Below are 25,013 nucleotides of genomic sequence, written 5' to 3' on the forward strand. Positions count from 1 at the left end.
CAACCCTCTAGACTTCTCAGATATTATGGAAACGGTACAGTAGAGAGGAACTCCTTGAAAGCCGTGCCCTCAAATCAAGCTGTCAATCAAGAGGATAGGGTAGCGCCGTCGCCCGAGTCGGAAAAGTGTCACCTAGGTTACAATTTGAGGCATGTGTAGTGTAGTGAAGTGTAGTGTAGTGTAGGCCTTATGTGTTGAGAACCTGGCTCAGAGGAGACACTGGGCCAAATGGGGTGACATTTGTTTGTTAATTATGTTGGAATGCCCATGGCTTTGGTTACAATGCACCTCACAGCCCAGCCAATAAAGCCTAGTTTAATTCTAGAGAGGGAGGAGGGGCGGTAATGTGATATTTGTGTAACTCTTGTGTGGTAACTTCTCTCTTCTCTATTAGTCTGATCATAGCCAGCCATAGGGCATTGGTGAAATGTCTGGCTTTCAGAGGAGGAAAATGATGACAGATGGGTAGAGCTGGATAAAATGAATAGAAGATGGAGACCCCAGTCAGCTTGTTGAATCGCCCAACAAGAGAAATAGAAAGACAGACAGAGAGAGAGATAGAGAGATAGAGAGGTGTTAAGTAGTTATGATCGAATGAAAGCAACATTCCACAGTGTGTGGGGTGTGTACTATCTGTGAGTGTGTGTTTCTCTATGTACAATGCCGACTGACCTTGTCTCTCTCGCTATCTGTGTTCTTACAGCCTGTAAGATTGGCTACTACCGTGCGCTGGCCACAGACGGTGCCTGCTCCAAGTAGCATTTTGGTAGTGTTTTGGTAGTGTTTTGGTAGTGTTTTGGAAGCGTTGTGGTAGTGTTTTGGTAGTGTTGTGGTAGTGTTTTGGTAGTGTTTTGGTAGTGTTTTGGAAGCGTTGTGGTAGTGTTTTGGTAGTGTTTTGGTAGTGTTTTGGTAGTGTTTTGGAAGCGTTGTGGTAGTGTTTTGGTAGTGTTTTGGTAGTGTTTTGGAAGCATTGTGGTAGTGTTTTGGTAGTGTTTTGGTAGTGTTTTGGTAGTGTTGTGGTAGTGTTTTGGTAGTGTTTTGTTAGTGTTGTGGTAGTGTTTTGGTAGTGTTTTGGAAGCGTTGTGGTTGCGTTCCCTACTGTTTAATTACCCAGTGTCAGTCACAGCTGATGGCTCCCATCTCCCTCTCTCTTACGCTCACCCTCTCTGTCTGGATAATCCTGGGAGCAACAGGTATGGCCAAAGGTAGTGTTAATGGGATGTAGGAGACCAGGGAGCTTCTGGAATGTGTCTGTGATTGAATAGAGCATTATATAATAACCCATCATATACTTAGTTCATTAAACAGCACAGCATGACTTACCATGGCAACAACTAGCAGACAGACAGACACATCTTACTGACACATAGTCCAAAACTAACACACACACACACACACACACACACACACACACACACACACACACACACACACACACACACACACACACACACACACACACACACACTACAATATCTCCCGTGCTCAGACATGGACCCAAAACCCCATTGTACTGGGGGATAAATCCAGCTCAGATACATTTATGACAGAATGGCACTAAGAAAATCTATCTGTTTAATAGCTTAGTGTTGTAGCAGGAAACCACAGAGGAGATAGGAACAGGAAGACTGGTACATTGAACCTTGCATGACAAAAGACCATTACAGTGATGGTTCTGCAGCTACCGCCACCTTAATATAGAAACCATCATCTATAACTGACTGGATGGAGGGGGGAGGGAGGAGAGGGGATGCGGGAGGGAGGGAGGGAGGGAGGCTTCATCATAATGTTTAATGAGAACTGGTAATGGATTGTCAGACAGGGAAGGGGCTGAAGGTAGGGGTGATGCTAATATTAACCCTGTACACAGACACACACACACACACACACACACACACACACACACACACACACACACACACACACACACACACACACACACACACACACACACAGTACATGAGAACCCAGTAAATTCCACACCAGTTCTCAGCTCTTCTTTCTAGCCCTCTCTTTCTATCCCTCAATTCAAAAGGAGAGAGCACTGCCCATTTCCACCCAAACCATCTCTATAGCTTTTAGGTGTCTTTCAGTTGGAATGACCCTCTCCCCTACTCTCTCTCTCTCTCTCTCTCTCTCTCTCTCTCTCTCTCTCTCTCTCTCACACACTCTCTCTCACACTCTATCTATCTGTCTCTCTCTCTCGCTCTCTCCCCCTCCCTATCTCCTCCCCAGTACAGCCCCTGTCCTCCATATTAATCAGTGGCTTTTTGCTTCCTGGATGAACAGACGGTGTTTGTCTTCTCCTTCTCCCCCCCTCTTTCTCACTCTATCATCCTCTTCTCTACTATTTGTAAATGCATGGACTATCACCAGATTGACCACACAAACACACAAGAGCGTACATACACTTACATGCACACACTCCTCCAGTCGTTCTCCCCCCCCTCTCTCTCTCTCGCTCTCTCTCTCTCTCAGTTTCTCTGTGTAATCATTCATTGCCACGTCGCTCCTCCAAAAATAACACTGATAATTAATTTCCATTGTGAAATGATTCGTCAGTAGATGGACTGGCATTCATATTTCAGCCCGTGTCCATCCCCTTGCTCGCGCATGTGACCTCCATTAGTCTGTGGGGGGGGTACAGAGTGAAACATTATACAACACAGACCCTAGATCAAGGCCACTTCTTTATTACTGGGTTGAAAACAAACTCTGTCAAGTCCCATAAACAGATCTGGGACCAGCTGGGTTAGGCTCACAGCCATGATAACTAATTACACATCCACCACATGAATGTAACACAATCAGTTCAGGGATTACATTTAACTTAATATCTTGACTAAACCAAGTTGAAATTGGACTTCCTAACTTCCCAGCCCTTTTGAAAAGAAAAGGAGACCTCAGGAATTGTTGGGTTAGCAGGGACTGCAAACTATAATTAGGACTTAATCACTTAGCTATAGCCACCACAGACAAACACTATTATTGATTTCCCCAAAACAAAGTGTTTCAATTTCAACAATTTAGTGTTGTCTTTAATTGCAACACCAAAGTCTACTCAGTCACTTCAAACCAAGTCTCTCTTCTCACAGCTGCTTTGTCTGACAGTTACCCATAAGTTTGGCTAAGTGAGAGTACTTCAGACTACCTCTCGAACCCTGTACCTTTCTCTCCCTCTTCTCTCTCCCAGGACCCCCGACGGCTCCGCTCCACCTCATCTCCAACGTCAATGAGACATCGGTCAACTTGGAGTGGAGCACTCCTCTCTCCTCTGGCGGACGCCAGGACCTCAGCTACAACGTGGTGTGTAAACGCTGCGGGCCCGAGGGGACACGGTGTCAGCCCTGTGGGAACGGGGTCCACTTCAGCCCCCAGCAGCTGAGCCTCAGGGCCACCAAGGTGTCTATCAATGACCTGCAGGCTCACACCAACTACACCTTTGAGATTTGGGCTGTTAACGGGGTCTCCCAGCAGAGCCCTGGACCTGAGCAGGCCGTGTCGGTGACGGTCACTACCAACCAGGCCGGTGAGTTGGGGTTGGGGTTGGGGGGAGATGTGTGTGGGTGGGGAGAGAGATGCTGGAGACTGTTGTTGTTTGTTGGGTTGTGGTAAAGGTTGAGATGTGCTTTGAATGTTTGAATTTTATTTTATTTTAAGGGGAATGGGGAAACAGACAACATTTCTATTCTAATGAATTGTATTGATTTGGTTAGGCTTAATTAAGTTGCGGTATGTTGGGTAGGGCAGTGTGTGTGTGTATTGTTCCAGTGGAATGGGATCATGAATACCGCGGCTGGCCCTCTACAACCACAGTAGAGCTCCCTGCCTGGTGGTGCGCTGAAAGGCCCCTGTTGTTTTGTCGTTCGGACATTTTTTCTCCAGTTGTTGTGCAAATGTATTTTACGGCTGTGACCTTTCCTTTCCTCCTGATAGATGATTATTACCTCTGGTTTTACTGCGGCGCTCTTGGGTGGCGGGCTAAGTGCCTTTTTGTGTTGCTGTTTTGATCCCTGGGAAAAGAGAAGATCTCTGGAGGATTCTGACTGGCTATTTAAGGACAGGATGGCTTGATTTATCTGGTCTGGGAGAAAGGAGAGATTAATGGATTTAGAGCTGCCTTGAAACCAGTTGTCCTGCGATAGTAAGATATATAAATTATGTTGCCTTTGGCTCGTCACTGAAGCATGTTTCACAACTGTTTTCCATTCTCTAATACTTACATTAAGTTGGCCCTCCTGCAGCTGGAGGCATTAGGAGTGTGTGTGTGCTTGTGTGCATGTGTGGTCATGCTTGTGTGTGCGTGAGGCAAAAATGTCTGCATTTGCAGGTTATTTTGTGTGTTGTGTAGAATGTGTGCGTGTGTGTGTTAGAGAATGCCTGTGCATGTGTATGTGTGTGTCTGAGAAAGTGTCTGTTTCTTGAGAACTTGTGTGTGTGTCTTGAGAACGTGTGTGTGCATCTTGAGAACGTGTGTGTGTGTCTTAAGAACGTGTGTGTGTGTCTTGAGAACGTGTGTGTGTGTCTTGAGAACGTGTGTGTGTGTCTTGAGAACGTGTGTGTGCGGGTTGAAGAGAATAGCACCAGAGTTGATTGGATTTCTCCCCTAATACTCAGTAGGGGTTTTCAGAGCTCTGATTTCACCCCTGTAATCCAGACAGTCATCTGTGGCTGTCTCTCTCTCTATATCACCCCCATCCAGACACAGTGGATTACACATTTATTATGATAGATTTATTATGATATGCTCTGTAAAAAGCCACTTGGGCCAGCAGCCTTGATCAAGATTCAGGTTTCTGCAGGGAAAGAGTGCAGAGGGGGAGTGGGGGGATTCCTAATTTCACCATGAACAATCCCCCTGGTAAATCAGACAGGGTGTAACCCCTTCACCCCTCTGGATGAAGGAAGGGGTGTGTGTGGGGTTGAGGGGTGGTATTCAGGGTTTTGGAAGGATGTCCAGCTTTGTGCTGACCTGTAAATGGATGTTTAGAAAGTTTATGAGATCCAGTCTTTACTCTAGATCTTGTGTGTGTGTGTGTGTGTGTGTGTGTGTGTGTGTGTGTGTGTGTGTGTGTGTGTGTGTGTGTGTGTGTGTGTGTGTGTGTGTGTGTGTGTGTGTGTGTGTGTGTGTGTGTGTGTGTGTGTGTGTGTGTGTGTGTGTGTGTGTATGTCTCAGTATGATCCTTGGTATGTGTAATGTCTTGAAAAGGTAGTGAGTTAGTGCGTGCAAGTGTTTGTCATTGTGTGTGTGTGTGTTTCCATCACTATGTGTTTGTCATTGTGTGTGCGTGTGTTTCCATCACTATGCTGAATCGGAAATGCAGGTGAACACGGGGACCTGGGTGGAAGGAGACTTTATTGGGGATCTCGTATGGGGGAAACAATTTCTCGACGCCCTGAAAAACAGCTCCCACTTTGCCCGTTTTTTCCTCTGCTGCAGCAAATCAAGTGATTCCAATCTGGCAACCAGACTTCAATATGGCACCCGCATGTGTTCCCCGGCCTTTGTTTCTTTAATGTCAAACCATAATCCACCACATATTCTCCAAACCACACGGTCTGACCACAGCTGGTCCAGTTACCTGAATATCTCAGAACGAACATGTTCACAAAGACAAACTCATTCACTCAACTCTCTCTCTCTCTCTCTCTCTCTCTCTCTCTCTCTCTCTCTCTCTGTAAGACAAACTAACTCACTCAAAAGCGTAACTTACTCACAGGGCCCAACTCTTTCTCACTGTGACACATAGACTCAAAAAGTAGCTCAAAAAGTAGCTAGCTCAACAAACTTACCCACAAAGACATTTTCATCCACCCAGGGAGCAAACGTTCAACTAATCTCAGTTTGTCTGTGTTGCTCATTCCCAGCTCTGCTAATGTGTCTCTGGTAGCTAATATATGCATGGGCTGCTGTGTGCCGTTGACTTTCTCCACTGTCTGTGAGCGATAATGTGAGTATGTGTATGTTTTTATGTGTGTTTCCATCTGTCTGTTGGTATAATGAGTTTGTGTGTGTGTGTGTGTGTGTGTGTGTGTGTGTGTGTGTGTGTGTGTGTGTGTGTGCGTGCGTGCGTGCGTGCGTGCGCGCGCGTGCGTGCGTGTGTGTGTGTGTGTGTGTGTTTGCGTGCGTGTGTGTGAGTGTTGCGGCGGGCGAGCTGTAAAAGAGTTTTTGGAGCACATTATTGGGAAATGAGATCTGAATATTCATTGCTTTTCCACTTAGTATTCCGTGAGCGTTTTAGCCCACGCTTTCAGGAGGCAGTAAGACATTACAGATCTGCCCCACATTCAGGTCTGTCTACAGAGGTGCTGGGCAGGCAGCTAGTTTACACTGTTATTCTCCAATCTAGCCCTGCTGTTACATCTCTAATCTCCTGCTTCGCCTGTGTTAGCTTGATCCTGGCCGTGTGTTTGGCGTGTGATAGTGACACAATGTGTGTGTATGTAGGCCTACATGTGTCCTATGTGTTTTTGGTGTGTGTGTGTGTGTGTGTGTGTGTGTGTGTGTGTGTGTGTGTGTGTGTGTGTTCTTGCGTGCATGCATGTGTGTGTTCTATCTTCTCTAAGTCTTAAACTTTTCCCTGATTGATAGTACAGCGTGTGTCCTTCCATTGTAACCTTCACCTCCTCCATACCAAGCCTTAGAAGGAACCACTCACAGAATCACTCATCTTTAACTTCACATTAGCCTTGGAAAAAAGCAACAGAGGACCAGAACCCGATTAAATCTCCATAACTGTCATCTTTGGAGAAAAGATGAATGTGTGGATTACCTAAGGGGAATGGGCCGGCTGACCCTTTGGATTTCTTTCTGGTCAGGAGCGTCCCTGGCCACCCCCGGGGGGCCCTTCAAAGTGGGTCTGGCTGCTAGGCGCCCTCCAGTAAATATTGATTTGAGGGTTACAAATGGCCGCCGTTCTAATTGTTTAATAGAGACGCAACACTTTAGCCCGACCGGCAGGATGACACAACCCAGGGAAATCTATTTACCGCCTCTCACTCTGAGAGCTGTCTGTACACCCCCCCACCCCGTTCCAGACCCATCGCCCCCCTTCAAACCCCACTGCCCCCACCACTGAAACATAACCCATCGTTGGTGCTTGGATTCCAGGCCTGGTTGAACTCAGTCCCTCCCTAAAAGCCTGCTTGTGTTAGCATTAGAGTGAACACTAGGCTCACGGAACAGTAACCCCTGGACTGGTCTGGGGGAATAGAATATATATAATGTCACAGATAATCCTTTCATAATCGACGATAGGGGTTGCCTCAATAATCACAGCAGTGTAATTGTTTAAAAGGCAGCACCAGGTAGGCTGGATAGGAAGTTTACAGTAGCCAGAGTCACGGGTCAGAGATTTATTTCTATAGCTTCTATAGTAGTACTAGCTTCTATAGTATTACTGCTCTAGCTAACTTTAAATGGCAGACGGTAAGCTACCAAAATATCAGCAACAATGTTTTGCCTGCATTTGTGTTTTAGCTTTGGAGATGTAAGGATAATGTAAGGTAGCCTATGGTGGAGATTCAGGACAGTGTGTGTGACTGACTGGGTCTGTGTGTGACTGGGTCTGTGTGTGACTGGGTCTGTGTGTGACGTGGTGTGACTGGGTCTGTGTGTGACTGGGTCTGTGTGTGACTGGGTCTGTGTGTGACTGGGTCTGTGTGACTGGGTCTGTGTGTGACTGGGTCTGTGTGTGACTGGGTCTGTGTGACTGGGTCTGTGTGTGCCGTGGTGTGACTGGGTCTGTGTGTGACTGGGTCTGTGTGTGACTGGGTCTGTGTGTGACTGGGTCTGTGTGTGACGTGGTGTGACTGGGTCTGTGTGTGACTGGGTCTGTGTGTGACGTGGTGTGACTGGGTCTGTGTGTGACTGGGTCTGTGTGACTGGGTTTGTGTGTGACTGGGTCTGTGTGTGACTGGGTCTGTGTGTGACGTGGTGTGACTGGGTCTGTGTGTGACTGGGTCTGTGTGTGACTGGGTCTGTGTGACTGGGTCTGTGTGTGACGTGGTGTGACTGGGTCTGTGTGTGACTGGGTCTGTGTGTGACGTGGTGTGACTGGGTCTGTGTGTGACTGGGTCTGTGTGACTGGGTCTGTGTGTGACTGGGTCTGTGTGTGACTGGGTCTGTGTGTGACGTGGTGTGACTGGGTCTGTGTGTGACTGGGTCTGTGTGTGACTGGGTCTCTGTGTGACTGGATCTGTGTGTGACGTGGTGTGACTGGGTCTGTGTGTGACTGGGTCTGTGTGACTGGGTCTGTGTGTGACTGGGTCTGTGTGTGACGTGGTGTGACTGGGTCTGTGTGTGACTGGGTCTGTGTGTGACTGGGTCTGTGTGTGACGTGGTGTGACTGGGTCTGTGTGTGACTGGGTCTGTGTGACTGGGTCTGTGTGTGACTGGGTCTGTGTGTGACGTGGTGTGACTGGGTCTGTGTGTGACGTGGTGTGACGTGGTCTGTGTGTGACTGGGTCTGTGTGTGACGTGGTGTGACTGGGTCTGTGTGTGACGTGGTGTGACTGGGTCTGTGTGTGACTGGGTCTGTGTGTGACTGGGTCTGTGTGTGACTGGGTCTATGTGTGACGTGGTGTGACTGGGTCTGTGTGTGACGTGGTGTGACGTGGTCTGTGTGTGACTGGGTCTGTGTGTGACTGGGTCTGTGTGTGACGTGGTGTGACTGGGTCTGTGTGTGACTGGGTCTGTGTGTGACTGGGTCTGTGTGACTGGGTCTGTGTGTGACTGGGTCTGTGTGTGACTGGGTCTGTGTGTGACTGGATCTGTGTGTGACGTGGTGTGACTGGGTCTGTGTGTGACGTGGTGTGACTGGGTCTGTGTGTGACTGGGTCTGTGTGTGACTGGGTCTGTGTGTGACTGGGTCTGTGTGTGACGTGGTGTGACTGGGTCTGTGTGTGACTGGGTCTGTGTGTGACGTGGTGTGACTGGGTCTGTGTGTGACTGGGTCTGTGTGTGACTGGGTCTGTGTGTGACGTGGTGTGACTGGGTCTGTGTGTGAGTGGGTCTGTGTGACTGGGTCTGTGTGTGACTGGGTCTGTGTGTGACTGGGTCTGTGTGTGACGTGGTGTGACTGGGTCTGTGTGTGACTGGGTCTGTGTGTGACGTGGTGTGACTGGGTCTGTGTGTGACTGGGTCTGTGTGTGACTGGGTCTGTGTGTGACGTGGTGTGACTGGGTCTGTGTGTGAGTGGGTCTGTGTGTGACTGGGTCTGTGTGTGACGTGGTGTGACTGGGTCTGTGTGTGACTGGGTCTGTGTGACTGGGTCTGTGTGTGACTGGGTCTGTGTGTGACTGGGTCTGTGTGTGACGTGGTGTGACTGGGTCTGTGTGTGACTGGGTCTGTGTGTGACTGGGTCTGTGTGACTGGGTCTGTGTGTGACTGGGTCTGTGTGTGACGTGGTGTGACTGGGTCTGTGTGTGACGTGGTGTGACTGGGTCTGTGTGTGACTGGGTCTGTGTGTGACGTGGTGTGACGTGGTCTGTGTGTGACTGGGTCTGTGTGTGACTGGGTCTGTGTGTGACTGGGTCTGTGTGTGACGTGGTGTGACTGGGTCTGTGTGTGACTGGGTCTGTGTGTGACTGGGTCTGTGTGTGACTGGGTCTGTGTGACTGGGTCTGTGTGTGTGTAATGTGTATATATGGGGGAAGGGTTAATGGCTGTTGAGGAGGTGAGAGGAAGGGGCTGGAAGGGTGTTTCTCCTGAAGGGCTCTACAGTAACAACATTTGACTTGCATATGCGTCTATATATTTTGCTGTGCGACCTGGAATTTTTATTTAGGAGCACTAGTGCGCCTAGAAAAATGAAGGATTCTATCTTTAATATCTCAAATATTTTTCCTTGTGCTCCTAAATGTCTTTGTGTGCACCTACATTTTTCAACACGTGCTCCTTGTAAAAAAGGTCAGTGTAGAGCCCTGCTCTGTCTGAAGATATCTTTGAACTCCCCCATCCAGCTCTACCTGACTGTGTGTGTACTCTGCCTGCCTGTCTGTTTGTCTGTGTGACCCTCTGTCTATAATTGTATTTGTCTTTCCTTGGGCACGAGTGTGCACTGGTCTTTTTGAAGGCTCCACCTCTGCATTTGTCAGTGCTTTTCCATCAGTAAGTGGATGTTTTTCCCCAGACAACTATATCCATATGGATGATGTGACTTTCTAGTGTCGTCTGTGACTGACTCTGACCCAATGTGCGTGATGTCAGTCTCGGAGATAGAGGTTTGACTTTTGGAGCGAGTTGGGAGGGAGTGAGTGTGAGCTGTTATTTGTGTTTTAACCTGCAGATGTTGAAGGCGGAACACAGACACAGAGCAGCTGGTTGAAATACTGTCTCATCATGGGCTGCTGCAGAATGGCCTTTAGACATTGACCTCTGCCTACGTTTAATAAAAAAAATGATTGATTGGCTAGAAGACAGAGCAGCAACAGCAAGGGAGCAGGGGAGACGTCATAGCAACGCAGTGGTTTCCCAGGGAGACCAGAGAATCTTTGGAATTTGCGGGACAGGAAGTGAGATATTCCTTAGCTTAGCTTGGAGCATCTGCTGTGTGGAGAAGAAGGGAAATGGGTCTGAAACTAGCTGTAGGCATTGGGAAGGTTTGTTTTGATGTATTCCAACCATTGGGCTTAGCAATAGAGCTTCACCATTGGACTCCTTAGCTGTAGCGCTGCAGCCGTAGCCATTAGCCGTACTCACCTAAGCCCTTTGACTGGGAGCCAAGCTGAACGGCAGGTGGAGTTGATTGCCTCATGGTGACTTTCTCAGAAAGAGGAATAGGAAAGAAACAGACTTAGTGGCTCAGAGGGTCAAAACAACAAGGCAGGATAGGTCAATGCTCCCGAGTGGTTCAGCGGTCTAAGGCACTGCATCTCAGTGCAAGAGGTGTCACTATAGTACCTGGTTTAAATCCAGGCTGTATCACATCCGGCTGTGATGGGAGTCCCACAGGGCAGCGCACAATTGGCCCAGCGTCGTTGGGGTTTGGCCGGAGTAGGCCTTCATTGTAAATAAGAATTTGTTCTTAACTGACTTGCCTAGTTAAATAATTGTTAAATAAAAAAATAAAAGGCTAAAAGCTCTCTCTTTTTGTCTTTTCTTTCTGTCCCTAGCCCCGTCTCCCGTCAACTCGATCCAAGCCAAGGACATCACGAGACACACCATCTCCCTGGCATGGCAGCAGCCTGAGAAAGCCAACGGGGTCATCCTGGAGTACGAGGTCAAATACTACGAGAAGGTGAGGTGATAAATGTACTTCTCTGGGAAATGCAGTTCTCTGGGTAATGCAGTTTGTTTCCTCAGGCTTTAAAATAACATTGAACCTGACAGGTTGAGAATTTAATTTTTTTCTGAACAGTGAAAAGGTGACAACCTGACTGCCTCCTCTGACGAAGCTGAAGTAAGAACCTTTGACATGCAAGGAAAACCACCTCAACTCTTTTCATCCCTCTCTCTCTCCTTCAGGACCAGAATGAGAGGAGTTATCGCATTATCAAGACGTCGTCCAGGAACACCGACATCAAGGGCCTGACCCCTCTGACCTCCTATGTGTTCCATGTGCGCGCTCGCACCGCCGCCGGCTACGGAGAGTTCAGCGCTCCCTTCGAGTTCATGACCAACTCTGGTAAGTGGAGCGCAACCTTGACAGCATCGCACAAATCACTGTGATGATGTCATTGTGACACAGAGCAAGTGTCAACATGTGTTCTGTTTTAGCACATGCTACCCACCTACATCTTTGTCACAGCTTCTAACATGTTGGAACATGAATGATATAGACATAATGTCACATACTGATATCACATGTTTTAATACATCTGAATAACAATAATAATCCCAAACATTTAACAAACATTCAAACTCATGAGTATATTATTGACTGTTATGAAACGTCCTGACCTGTCATTTGGGCAGGAGGACGTCTGTTCTGTCCTCTAGACACAGGTGTCTCTTTGTGATGCAGATGGAGATAGTGGCATATGGTAATGACACACTGAAGCACACAGCTCTTTGCTCGGTGGAATGGCACTGCATTGTGTCTCAATGGGCCTCTGAGAAACACAATACTTTATGGGGACTCATAAAATGGAGGATAGGGAAGAAGGACTAATACTCTGGGCCACACATGGAGGGAGAGAGGAAGGGAGAGGTCAATGACGATGGCAAATAGAATATCTGCTGTAGGTTTTACATCTCGGGACCTGATTAGACTGAATGATATTGACTTTGCTCTGTGTCTGTCCACCCACTCTTTCCCTCTCTCTACCTCTCATTTTTCTCTCTCTCTTTCTCTCTCTACCTCTCCTTTTTCTCTCTCTTTCTCTCACTCCCTCTAATTTTTCTCTCTCTTTCTCTCACTACCTCTCCTTTTTTTCTTCTCTCTCTCTCTCTCTCTCTCTCTCTCTCTCTCTCTCTCTCTCTCTCTCTCCCTCCCGCTCTTCCTCTCATATTCAGTTCCAGCTCCTATCATCGGAGATGGGACTAACTCCACAGTGCTGCTGGTGTCTGTGGTGGGCAGTGTTGTTCTCCTCCTCATACTCATCAGTGCCTTCGTCATCAGCAGGAGGTGAGACTCTCATCCCCTCTCTCTCTCTCTCTCCCTGTTTTCTTTCTCTCCATCTTGCCTCCGGGAAGAGAATGTCTTGCTTGGCAGATGTAGAGGCAGATTCGAAAAAGTGTCTGTCACACGTCGACGATAGGTGCACGTGCACACACACACACACACACACACACACACACACACACACACACACACACACACACACACACACACACACACACACACACACACACACACACACACACACACACACACACAGCCCCAGTGAGTGATGTGTAGCCCCACCTGAGACATGATTGACGGTGTGACAGCTGAAGAGATGTAATCAGCGACCCTCGCTCCTCTTCTCCCACTCCATCACCTCTTTCCTCTCTCCCCCTCTCCTCCCTCCACCTCTATCCCTTTATCTCTCGCTGTGGCTGTAATATGGGGTGGTAGGTTCTGTGACCTGCGGGGAGCTGGAGAGCGAGAGAGACAGTGAGAGAGTAGGAGAGATAGAGAGAGAGCGAGAGCGAGAGAGAGGGAGGTGTAGAAGAAGAGAGAAAAAGTGAGAAAGAAGGAGGCAGCAGGTGGATTTGCAGTGACCCAATCAGAGGGTGTTAACCAGCGAGCAGTAGAGCAGAACAAAGCAGTGACACACAGATGGGATTACATGCAGATGGGGTCTCTCTCTTCACGCTTTAACCACGCTCTGTCTTTTACTGGCCACTGTTTGTGGGTGTGTGTGCGCTCCTGTGTGATTGGACACTTCTATATGTATGAGAAAGAGAGTGTGTGGGCAATGGAGAAGGGGGATGTTTGTGTGTTTGTGCGCACATGTGTGTGTGATTGGGGCTCTTCCAGCCAAGCAGGTGGCCGTCTTTGATTCATATTCATTGACGGTAACTGTCTGTCATTGTGTCTTGACCATCGTGTGGGGGAGGGGTGGGTGGGTAGTGCTCAGCGTGGCTCACAGAGCTGTTTAACAGTCATTAAAAGGACAGAGAGGCACATTGTCATGTTTAAAAGTCATTAGTCCAACATTGTCCTGCACATCTGGTGGCCTTAGACAACATCAATAATAACACCATTGACTTGCTCCGTGCTGCTGAACCTAGCTAACCACATCGGCCATGTTGTTTTTCTCCCCAGAAGGAGTAAGTACAGTAAGGCCAAGCAGGATGCTGATGAAGAGAAACACCTACACCAAGGTAGACCACTCACTGTACTCATCCTACGCTAGTATCAACGTTCACTGATGAGCGACACTGAAAAAAAGAGCCTCTAAAAAATTATGCACTTGGTTAATAGAGTAATAAAAAAAAGGTATGTTTGTAATAAAAGTGTGGATGAAATGTGTATTCCAAAAGTAATGCCGTATAACATTTACGACATTATTCTCCAGTGAAAGTCTATTGACAAGATAAATACTATCATATTACTTTAGATGTCATTAACTCTGATGAAATAAGAGTTATTACACCAATCTAACAGAGACATTGGATGGAGAGATGTTGTAATGTAGAAGTTGAGGAATTAAAGGATAAAGGAGAAGAGAGGAAGACAGTATAGCCCACAGCATGGGGAAAATGAAGGACAGATGGGGCTCTGCTGGTCAGAATGCATTAACCGTCCCTTTTCCCTCCTCCTTTCTCTCAGGAGTGAGGATATACGTAGACCCCTTCACCTACGAGGACCCCAACCAGGCTGTCCGAGAGTTTGCCAAGGAGATCGACGCTTCCTGTATCAAGATTGAGAAAGTCATTGGCATTGGTACGGACTGGACTTACTATTGCACATACTTTTGCTATGTCAACATGGCCATTCTGTCAGACTGGTAATATTTGGCCAGACTCATTGGGTCAATAGACAATAAAATGACTTGGGAGGGAAAATGTAATGTTCATGTTTTCCCCTGTCTGAATTGGAAAAAGTCAGCCGACAAACCAAATAATAGAAAAGAATCAATAGCCATTTCCCTCTCTCTTGCTCTCTTTCTGCTCGACTGAGAAGGAGGGATTGGGGATCAGAGGGGGTCGATCAATGATTAAAGTACAGCCCCCTTTCCCACCACCTGTTCCCTTACCTAGAAATAAGTGTGGTTTCTGTGTTATTAGGTATTTTCTTGACCATGTTGAAAATGTGAAAATGTATGAGTATGTATGTTCTTGTGAGTTTGATAAGGCGTGTGTTTTATAATAAGTTGTGTGTATGTGCGTGTTCCAGGTGAGTTTGATAAGGCGTGTGTTTTATAATAAGTTGTGTGTATGTGCGTGTTCCAGGTGAGTTTGATAAGGCGTGTGTTTTTTTGGTGTATGTGCGTGTTCCAGGTGAGTTTGATAAGGCGTGTGTTTTATAATAAGTTGTGTGTATGTGTGTGTGTTCCAGGTGAGTTTGATAAGGCGTGTGTTTTATAATAAGTTGTGTGTATGTGTGTGTTCCAGGTGAGTTTGATAAGGCGTGTGTTTTATAATAAGTTGTGTGTATGTGTGTGTTCCAGGTGAGTTTGATAAGGCGTGTGTTTTATAATAAGTTGTGTGTATGTGTGTGTTCCAGGTGAGTTTGATAAGGCGTGTGTTTTATAATAAGTTGTGTGTATGTGTGTGTTCCAGGTGAGTTTGGGGAGGTGTGCAGCGGTCGTCTGAAAATGCCAGGGAAGAGGGAGATTTGTGTGGCCATTAAAACCCTGAAGGCGGGATACACCGACAAGCAGAGGCGGGACTTCCTGTCTGAGGCTAGCATCATGGGCCAATTCGACCATCCAAACATCATTCACCTGGAGGGAGTGGTCACCAAGTGTAAGTAGGATCCTGATCGGAGGATTTTTGAAAGGCAGAATTTAAATAAATGTGAGTAAATCAAAATATTGTGGATCTTATAATAGAGAAGCCAATCATATACTCTATATTTTCCCTATGGTCAACATAAACTATGAGGAGACAAAACCTGAAAGGGACTAGCTCAGATAAAGACCCATCCCAGCCCTGCTACCCAGAGAGCCATGGGTAGGGGTAGTGTGGGTCCGGACATGGCGCACATACTGGAAATCCCGAGGTAGTTGGAGTCCAGATGGAACAGGTCTGGTCCAGGTCGGCTACAGGGTTAATGTGTCCTGCGCTGTAGCTAGCTCATTAATCATGGTGTCAGCTGTAAATGTGTTTGGGGTTAGAGAGTGATACCCTATCTGCAGGACAGACCCTGTACTGCTGCCACACCAGACGCTGGCTTCTTACCCCTTCACCCCTTGTTGTTTAGAGTGTGTGTTGGGGGATGGGGGGTGTACGTGTGGGAAACTAGTTGGGTGTTCAGTTCGTAGTGCGTTGTATAAGTGTTTGAGAGAGAGGGTTTCTATTGATGTTCCTACTGGTTTAGAATTTGATTCTTCATGTCTTTTACTATGAATGTGTGTCTGTTCACCTTTGATTAGGTACATGTGTATGTGACTGTTACCTCAGATTCCCAGTTACCTTGCCTGGTTAGATGGACAGACTGGTTTAATGCATTGTGACAGAACAGCCAGCCCTATATGTCCTCCTCTCTAGGAGAATAGACCAATCACAGTCAGCCATTCAATCTGCACAGCCCAGCATGACTGAACCATACATACCACTGTCCTGATCACGTATCACACATCAGACCTCGGAGAGAGAGAGAGAGAGAGAGAGAGAGAGAGAGAGAGAAAGGAAGGAAAGAAAGAAAGAAAGAAATAGGAGATGAGAAGGAGAGACAGGATGTGATTGAGAAATAGAGAGGAGAACAATAAATGTGAGAGGGAGCGTGAAGGAGAGAGAAGGAGAGAAGGAGAGAGAAGAAGAGGGGAATAGGGGAGAAAGATTGAGAAAGGAAAGGGGAGGCTGAAAGAGAAGCAGACACTGAGAGAGAGATGTAGAGAGAGATGTAGAGAACGAGTAAATTAGATACCAGACTGGAAACAGAAACAGTTTGAGAGGAGAGGACTACATCCAATTTCCCTCTCCTTCCCTCTCCCCTTCCTCCCATCTTTGTAATGACAAAAAGCTTGACACCCGTTTCTCTGCAATTAGTCCTTCACACTTGAGTGCGTCGGTGGAATCTATTAAGAATCCATTATTTGAATTGCACTTTTTCCCCTCCCTATTTCAATCTAGTTAAAAGGGACTTCTTTCTCGCCTCAGTACGGCACCACTGCATGTCCAAGAGGCCAATTAAGTCTTATTAATTATTGATGAAGTCTAAATATGAACTAAATACATAAATAGACTAACATCAGATACTCAGAGCTGAGCCAGCATAGCCTCTCATCTTAGCCCTTTATTTATTTTTTCATAATTAAAAACCCTGTGCGTCCATCGTCAGTCGTTAATACTTTGAGGATTCCCAGCTTTCCTTTAGGATGTGATACATTTAAACTCCCACATTTACATAATGTAAGAAGTGCTAAATTAGAAATGGTCCTTTTATAAAAACAATTAAAATATGATCCAGTGAGAGTTAGTAGCAGGCCTCTTTGTGTTCTCCCACCGACGTCGGCTCTCTATAATAACGTTCCTAATGTTACCTCAACGTTCTCCAAACATTGTCCTATATGTTATCCTCTACCCTCCCTAGTCATTTTTTGGGGCAGGTGATAATCGGCTTATTGGCGGGGCCCTTGCCCAGAGTTCATTGCCAAAGGCGGCGGGACATATTCAGTACACAAGACATTAGCATGCAAATAGGCTGGAGGATGAGGGAGGGGCTGAGAAGGGGCGAGATGGGGGTCGTAGGTCAGACGCTCCTCAGGCTTAGTTAGGGAGCTGTCAATCAGCGGCGGCCCGGGGGCAGCAGGGGAGAACAAAACAGAACAAAGATGGTTGACAAAGAGGCTCCCCTCTCAAGTTGAACTCCACTTCCTCTTTGGGGCGTTGCTATAGCCCTGTAAGTCATGGAGTGCCAATCACGCGCCACACAGAGCCGTGACTGACAGCCTCTTGGCAATCGAACCAGTCTACTGCAGAGTGGGAGAACTTCACCTTCAGACCCTGAAACTACCAACTACTTTACTCAGTGGAACTAGACACTAATAACTAGGAAACACTCCAATAACTCTCAAATATGTGGGCAAATGAGTTTCTAATAACAAATAAAATGTGAGTATACATGTTTAAAATAATAATCATAATCATAGCACAGTATCTAACAATTCCAAGAGAAGTTAAAAGTAAACTATTCGCCATGTGTTTGCTGTATGGCTGATTAGGCAGTTGCCATCTTGCTAGAGCAATGGGATGAACTACACCCTCCCCCCCCCCTCCACCTCCTCCTCTCCACCTCCTCCTCTCCACCTCCCCGAGCCACACAAAGACACGCAAACCATCACAGAACCACCAGGGAATCTCCCTCCTGCTGAAAGAAAGAGACAGATGCTCCCCTGAGAGAGCTAGAGAGAGAGAGAGAGAGAGAGAGAGAGAGAGAGAGAGAGAGAGAGAGAGAGAGAGAGAGAGAGAGAGAGAGAGAGAGAGAGAGAGAGAGAGAGAGAGAGAGAGAGAGAGAGAGAGAGAGAGAGAGAGCAGAAAGGAGTGGGATGGATGGAGAATGACATGGAAAAAGAGAAAGTGTGAGAGGGAGAAAGACAGGGAGAGAGAATGTGGAGAGTGACAGAATGTACAGAAAGTTGGCATAAAAGTGGGAAAGGAACAGAGAGAATGGTGAAGGACATAAATAGACAGATTGTCATAGATTAATAGAGATTGTGTGTGTATGTACAGTGCCTTCAGAAAGTATTCACACCCTGAATTCAAAATGGATGAAATATTTTTTCTCTCTCACCAACCTACATACAATACCCCATAATGACAAAGTGAGAACATGTTTTTAGACATTTTCGCACAATTGAAAATGAAATACAGAAATATCTAATTTACATAAGTATTCACACCCCTGCGTCAATTATTTGTAGAAGCACCTTTGTCAGCGATTACAGCTGATAGTCTTTCTGGGTAAATGTCTAAGAGCTTTCCACACCTGGATTGTGCAACATTTGGCCATTCTTTTATTATTTTTCATTCTTCAAACTCTGTGAAATTGGTTGTTTATCATTGCTACACAACCATTTTCAGGTCTTGCCATAGATTTTCAAGTAGATTTAAGTAAAAACTGTAACTCGGTCCCTCAGGAACATTCACTGTTTTCTTCGTTAGCAACTCCAGTGTAGATTTGGCCTTGTGTTTTAGGTTATTGTCCTGCTGAAATGTGAATTAATCTCCCAGTGTCTGGTAGAAAACAGATTGAACCAGGTTTTCCTCTAGGATTTTGCCTGTGCTTAGCTTCATTCCGTTTATTTTTTTAATCCATAAAACCTCCCTAGTCCTTAACATTTACAAGCATTACCATAACATGATGCAGCCACCATCATGCTTGAAAAAATGGAGAGTGGTAATGTGTTATGTTTGGGGCAAATCCAATACAACACTTTGTAATCAGGACAAAAAGTGAATTGCTTTGCCACATTTTTTGCAGTATTACTTTAGTGCCTTGTTGCAAACAGGATGCATGTTTTGGAATCTTTGTATTCTGTTCAGGCTTCCTTCTTTTCACTCTGTCATTTAGGTTAGTATTGTGGAGTAACTACAATGTTGTTGATCCATCCTCAGTTTTCTCCTGTCACAGCCATTAAACTCTGTAACTGTTTTAAAGTCACCATTGGCCTCATGGTGAAATCCCTGAGCGGTTTCCTTCCTCTCCGGCAACTGAGTTAGGAAGGATGCCTGTATCTTTGTAGTGACTGGGTGTATTGATACACCATCCAAAGTGTAATTAATAACTTCACCATGCTCAAAGGAATATTGTCTGTTAGCTTTTTTTTTACCAATCTACCAATAGGTGCCCTTCTTTGCGAGGCATTGGAAAACCTCCCTGGTCTTTGTGTTTGAATCTGTGTTTGAAATTCACTACTGGACTGAGGGACCTTACAGATAATTGAATGTGTCGGGGTCAGAGATGAGATAGTCATTAAAAAATAATGTTAAACACTATTATTGCACACAGAGAGTCCATGCAACTTATTATGTGACTTGTTAAGCACATTTATACTCCTGAATGTATTTAGGCTTTCCATGACAAAGGGGTTGAATACTTATTGACTCAAGACATTTCAGCTTATCATTTTTTATTAATTTGTAAACATTTCTAAAAACATAATTCCACTTTGACATTATGGGGTATTGTGTGTAGGCCAGTGACATTATTTTTGCTACATTTAGTCAATTTCAATTCAGGCTGTAACACAACAAAATGTGTAAAAAGTCTAGCAGTGTGAATATATTCTGAAGAGAACATATGTGCACATTTCTTGCCTTTGCTCGTTAGTATACTTGATTGTGTGTGTGTGTGTGTGTGTGTGTGTGTGTGTGTGTGTGTGTGTGTGTGTGTGTGTTGGTGTTATGTTACAGTAGAGATCCTTCTCTGTGTTGTTGAGTAAGTGGGAGACACGAGGACACACTTACACTGAACTAATTAAATCACTACGGGACTGAGACGAATGGTGTACCACACACACACACACACACTCTCCTGAGAACCACTGCTCTCCTGCTGTGCTGTGATGTGCATCATTTACCTCCATAATCATCTGCCTTTCATTCTCTCTCTCTCGCTCTCTCTCTCTCTCTCTCTTTCTCTCTCTCTCTCTCTCTTTTTTTTCTTCAGGTAAACCAGTGATGATTATCACAGAGTACATGGAGAATGGCTCGCTGGATGCATTTCTGAGGGTAAGTCATGCAGTGTGTGTGCATATTCAACTCTGTGTGTGGTATGTGTCTGCTTACATATGTTTGGAACTCTGACTATTACGGCCATTATTCTCTTAATGAATGTCAAACAAGCAACGTCATCAAGATTATGATGACTTACTATCTACAATCATCATCACATCCCGCCAGTACACTGCATTCAAACATTATCTAACATGAATTTCTTTGTTTGTTTGGTTCTCTAGAAGAATGACGGGCGTTTCACAGTGATCCAGCTGGTGGGCATCTTGCGTGGCATCGCGTCAGGCATGAAGTACCTGTCTGATATGAGCTACGTCCACAGAGACCTGGCTGCACGCAACATCCTGGTCAACAGTAACCTGGTGTGTAAGGTGTCTGACTTCGGCATGTCGCGAGTACTGGAGGACGACCCCGAGGCTGCATACACCACCAGGGTAAGAGAGTGTGTGTCTGGCTGTAGTGTTAATCAATTTCAGTATGTCTATCTACCTGTCAGCATTTTTATGTGTTTTTATTTTTGTATGTAGATCTATGTCTTTGGTACAGTATGAGTGATACTAACAACTTGTTACCTGACAATCACAGGGAGGGAAGATCCCCATTCGCTGGACAGCCCCAGAGGCCATTGCCTACAGAAAGTTCACCTCGGCCAGCGACGTGTGGAGCTACGGCATTGTCATGTGGGAAGTGATGTCATACGGAGAGCGGCCATATTGGGACATGAGTAACCAGGATGTAAGTCTACAATGAGAACATATTCAGGTTTAAAACGTAAAATAATAATTATGTTATGTCATAATAACAAATAGTATCTGTGCAATTACAGCTGTACAATTTTCCTGATCCCATCCTATTATTCAATTATAATAGCATCATCATTACAGTGTGATTAGGATGGCTGAGTAATCTAGCTCACAGTCTACCATCAACCCTTTAAACCTCTGCCCCCTGTCCCCCCAGGTGATCAAGGCCATAGATGAGGGGTACAGGCTGCCCCCACCTATGGACTGCCCTGTGGCATTGCACCAGCTGATGCTGGACTGCTGGCAGAGGGAGAGGGGCGACAGGCCCAAGTTTGGCCAGATCGTCAACATGCTGGACAAACTGATCCGGAACCCCAACAGCCTGAAGAGGACTGGAGGCGAGACCACACGGTGAGACAGGGATTTCCTGGTTTATTCACTATTATTGTAATGTGTGTATTCAGTACTGTTTTATACACTTCCATAGAACATTAACTGAACAGTACAGCTTGTAAAATGAAGTATGTGTTCTAATAGAGTTGAGAATTACAATGGTAGCTAGCTGTATGTTATTAAAAAAAATACTTTAAATAGGAGCCGTTACTCCTAGGAGGACGTACATGTGTTTACAGACCTAGAGCTAGTAGGGGAGGAAAGTATTTTCCACTTTAACACAGAGAGAGAGAGAGAGAGGGAGGGAGAGGGGGAGAGAGAGTCCTAGAGGAGTAATTAGTGGAACTGAATCCCATAAACAGCTTTTACAGTTAAAGAAGGGGAAATGTTCTGCAGAGTGTACAGGGGCGGGGGAGTGGTTGAGGTCTTGGGGTCCCTAGCAACATTTCAAATCCACATGCTGGTTCCATGGCTCAGGGTGGTAGAGGTGGAGAAAGACCCCCAAAGCACCACAGTATGTTTCACAACAACTTTCACATCGAAGCAGGGGCCTGTGTATTAGCCCACAGCTCCCACCACCCCACCCAGACTACCCCAACAGACCCCAGCCCCCCCAGCCAGACCAAAGTGGTGCTTGAACCCTGCAGCCCAAGCCTCTTAGCCAACACCTGTTAAATTATGGAGGAGGGGAGCAGTGGAGCGGGACCGTAGTGAGCGTGCTCAGTTCCTCGCCTCGGCTGCATTGGCCCTGGGTAAATATTTGATGGCAGACATCGTTGTGAAGCTAGGGAAGGAGGGATGAAGGGATGGAAAAGGAGAGGGGAAATGTAGTTCTCTGTTGGTGTGCCTGAAAGAAGGACAAGGTCATGATGAATATCTGCATGCTAGAGGAGAAGCAGTATGAGGTTAAAGCCACAGTGTGTGTTGTTAATGTTTTCTCTTTAAATAACCATTAACTAACTGTGTTGGTGACGCCCAGGAGGAACTGTGTTTGACTTGGCTTCTGTCTTGGAGGACAAATGGAGATGGGACGCATGCTAGCGCTTAGTTTGACTAACTTGCTGGTTCCATCAGAAAAAAAATATGTGTGTGTGAGAGAGAGAGGGGGAAAGAGACAGAAAGAAAGAAAGAAAGAAAGAAAGAAGAGAGGCTGAAGAATTACAGTTCCTTTTTCAAAGCCTCAGGGTAGACAGTAGTTCACACGTGCCTGGCCCCTGTGATAAGCTAACATCAAATGATGAAAAACATCACTACCCTTGAAGCCAGAGGGCACCGTGTCTCTCCCTCCTCCTCAGGTCCTGATTTAATTGGTTGTTCAGGTGTTGCAGTTATGTCTGAGTGACAGGTGAGGTGATGTAAGAAACAAGAGCAGTGCCATTCTAATCCATCAGTTTCTCACTGCCAAGTCATTTGACAAAAGTTTCTCAAAATGGTGGCTTAGGTACTTGATACAGTTTGTGGTTTGAGGCTTATTCATTTTGGTCAATGGGTAAAGATTGTAGTTATTTAAAATATATATATATATATTTGGAGGGTCAAAATAAAACTCTCTAAAGATTTAGGTGGGTTGGACAACTGAAAGGTTTAGGTACCGTTGCTTTAATATAGTGGATATTGTCTGGATGTTGACTGACCTTCTCCCCCTCCATCCTGCTCGGTATCCAGACCCAGCACCACCCTCCTGGAGCCAGTCAGCCCGGAGTTGTCCTCGGCCCTGGGCTCTGTGGAGGACTGGCTGCAGGCCATTGGCATGGAGAGATACAGCGACAACTTCACCGCAGCAGGATACACCACCCCAGAGGCTGTGGTTCATATGACACAGGAGTGAGTTATGCTTGGTTTACTCAGCATTTATGCATCAAGGAGAGACCTGTCTGACTTTTTTTACTCATTTATATTAGGCCGGGTTGACACCTAGAGAGGCTGTTAAATCTGTCATATGAATCAGGAAGCTGTCATAGTTTGTCTTGGTTCTTAATGTTTTCTTTCCTCCTCTTGTTATAACAGGGACATGGGCCGAATTGGAATCTCTTCAGCTGCACACCAGAATAAGATCCTGACCAGCGTCCAGGGAATGCTCTCCCAAATGCAACAGATGCAAGGCAGAATGGTTCCGGTCTGATCCACGAGAAGGAAACGACTTCATTTCTTACGATAATAAAAATAAAATATCAAAAGACAAATGAATGATAAAATTGTTTACCTCATCCATGCACTTTAAATTGGATTTAAAAGAAGAAAAGAAGAAGAAGAAAAGTGGGAAAGAATTGCACTTTTTATCAGATGTTAGACCTTGCCCTATTGAGAACGGGATATTTTTCTGTCTGAGCGGCGCTGGGAATGGGACGGACGGAAATCTTTTCCGAGAGGCCAACTGGAGTGCCTTCAACGGTCTGGAAGGAATTCAGAGGGGATCGCTCCTCTGGGCAAGAGTAATGTTTCTGGAACGTTCTTTCTGGAATACCTACAGAGCAGTAATTGTGTTAAGTTGTGTATGTATGAATTGTTCTCTGTGACTCGCTGCCATACCCTCCATTGTCTTTCTCAGCTGGATCCGTTCTAACACCAACAGACAAAATGGAGGATTCCAACCTCGAGATAAACACTGATGTTCTGAATCTGAGAGGTTGAGGGAGGGATTCAGGAGGGAGGGGAAGTGGGATCTGTGTTTTTGCTCTGTTCTGGTCTTGTTTTTTCCCAGAGGGGGGCTGTTTTGTTGCCCTCGGGACATTGAGCATTTTTCTCAGAATGCCTTTGATCTAAAGAGATGCATTCCTACCCCTTGTCCTCCCAAACCAACATCTCACTCCTCCTAAAACATTTTATTTGGATCATCTTTCATCAGCCCCTCTGGATTACAGCCCGCCCCCCTGGGTCTGATTATTGCTTTTTGTTCTTTGACGGACAGCTGTTTGGACCAGTTGGATTCTTACTGTGTATTTGTTTCCTGAACGTAAAAATGATAGCAAAGGAGTATGGGATTTATTTGAGCACAACTGTGCACAACTGCGGAGAGATGGATATGTAACAAAAAACAATGACATCGACATCAAAATAAACAAGAGAATACATGCTGGACATTATTCAATCATCAATCACCATGGTAAGGATCTATAAACTACCCTTCCCTCAGTTCTTTTAGCCAAGTTATCTTTGCTCATTGTGTATTTATTCCTTGTTTTATTATTTTTCTATTATTTCTCTTTTTTTTCTTTGTTGGGAAGGTCCCGTAAGTAAGCATTTCAATGTTAGTCTAAACCTGTTGTTTGCGAAGCATGTGAGAAATAAAATTTGATTTGAATGTATTTTTAGTTGACGTATCTTTGTTGGTATTAACACAAAAAACAAACAAACTATTTACTATAAAACACTACACTATGTGAGCTTATTCAGGTCTGAGCTGGATCATTATGCATATACTGCAGTACTGTTGGATATTCCCCTTTTTAACCCTCTGCAGTGTGTACATACTGTAGAACTGTCTAACTGTCTCTCTCTGTAGTGTGTACATACTGTAGAACTGTCTAACTCTCTCTGTAGTGTGTACATACTGTAGAACTGTCTAACTCTCTCTCTGCAGTGTGTACATACTGTAGTACTGTCTA

General features: G+C 45.7%; 1 protein-coding gene across 2 annotated transcripts in view; it reads left to right on the forward strand.

The window, feature by feature from the left end:
- Positions 1-25,013, forward strand: part of LOC106581317 (ephrin type-A receptor 4) — a 77,118-nt gene that overhangs the window by 49,563 nt on the left and 2,542 nt on the right. The window contains exons 5-17 of one of the 2 annotated variants that reach the window (XM_014163293.2): positions 3,194-3,529; positions 11,116-11,240; positions 11,468-11,627; positions 12,458-12,569; positions 13,698-13,753; positions 14,202-14,315; positions 15,155-15,340; positions 20,208-20,269; positions 20,497-20,706; positions 20,858-21,007; positions 21,233-21,426; positions 23,074-23,232; positions 23,416-24,511. In XM_014163293.2, coding sequence (XP_014018768.2) covers positions 3,194-3,529; positions 11,116-11,240; positions 11,468-11,627; positions 12,458-12,569; positions 13,698-13,753; positions 14,202-14,315; positions 15,155-15,340; positions 20,208-20,269; positions 20,497-20,706; positions 20,858-21,007; positions 21,233-21,426; positions 23,074-23,232; positions 23,416-23,530 — 1,979 coding nt within the window. In that variant the 3' untranslated portion in view covers positions 23,531-24,511. Of the gene's footprint in view, positions 1-3,193; positions 3,530-11,115; positions 11,241-11,467; positions 11,628-12,457; positions 12,570-13,694; positions 13,754-14,201; positions 14,316-15,154; positions 15,341-20,207; positions 20,270-20,496; positions 20,707-20,857; positions 21,008-21,232; positions 21,427-23,073; positions 23,233-23,415; positions 24,512-25,013 lie in introns of both variants that reach the window. The other variant, XM_014163292.2, reaches the window with a different exon arrangement.

The sequence above is a fragment of the Salmo salar genome, chromosome ssa20 (genome assembly GCF_905237065.1).
Source record: "Salmo salar chromosome ssa20, Ssal_v3.1, whole genome shotgun sequence".
NCBI lineage: Eukaryota > Metazoa > Chordata > Actinopteri > Salmoniformes > Salmonidae > Salmo > Salmo salar.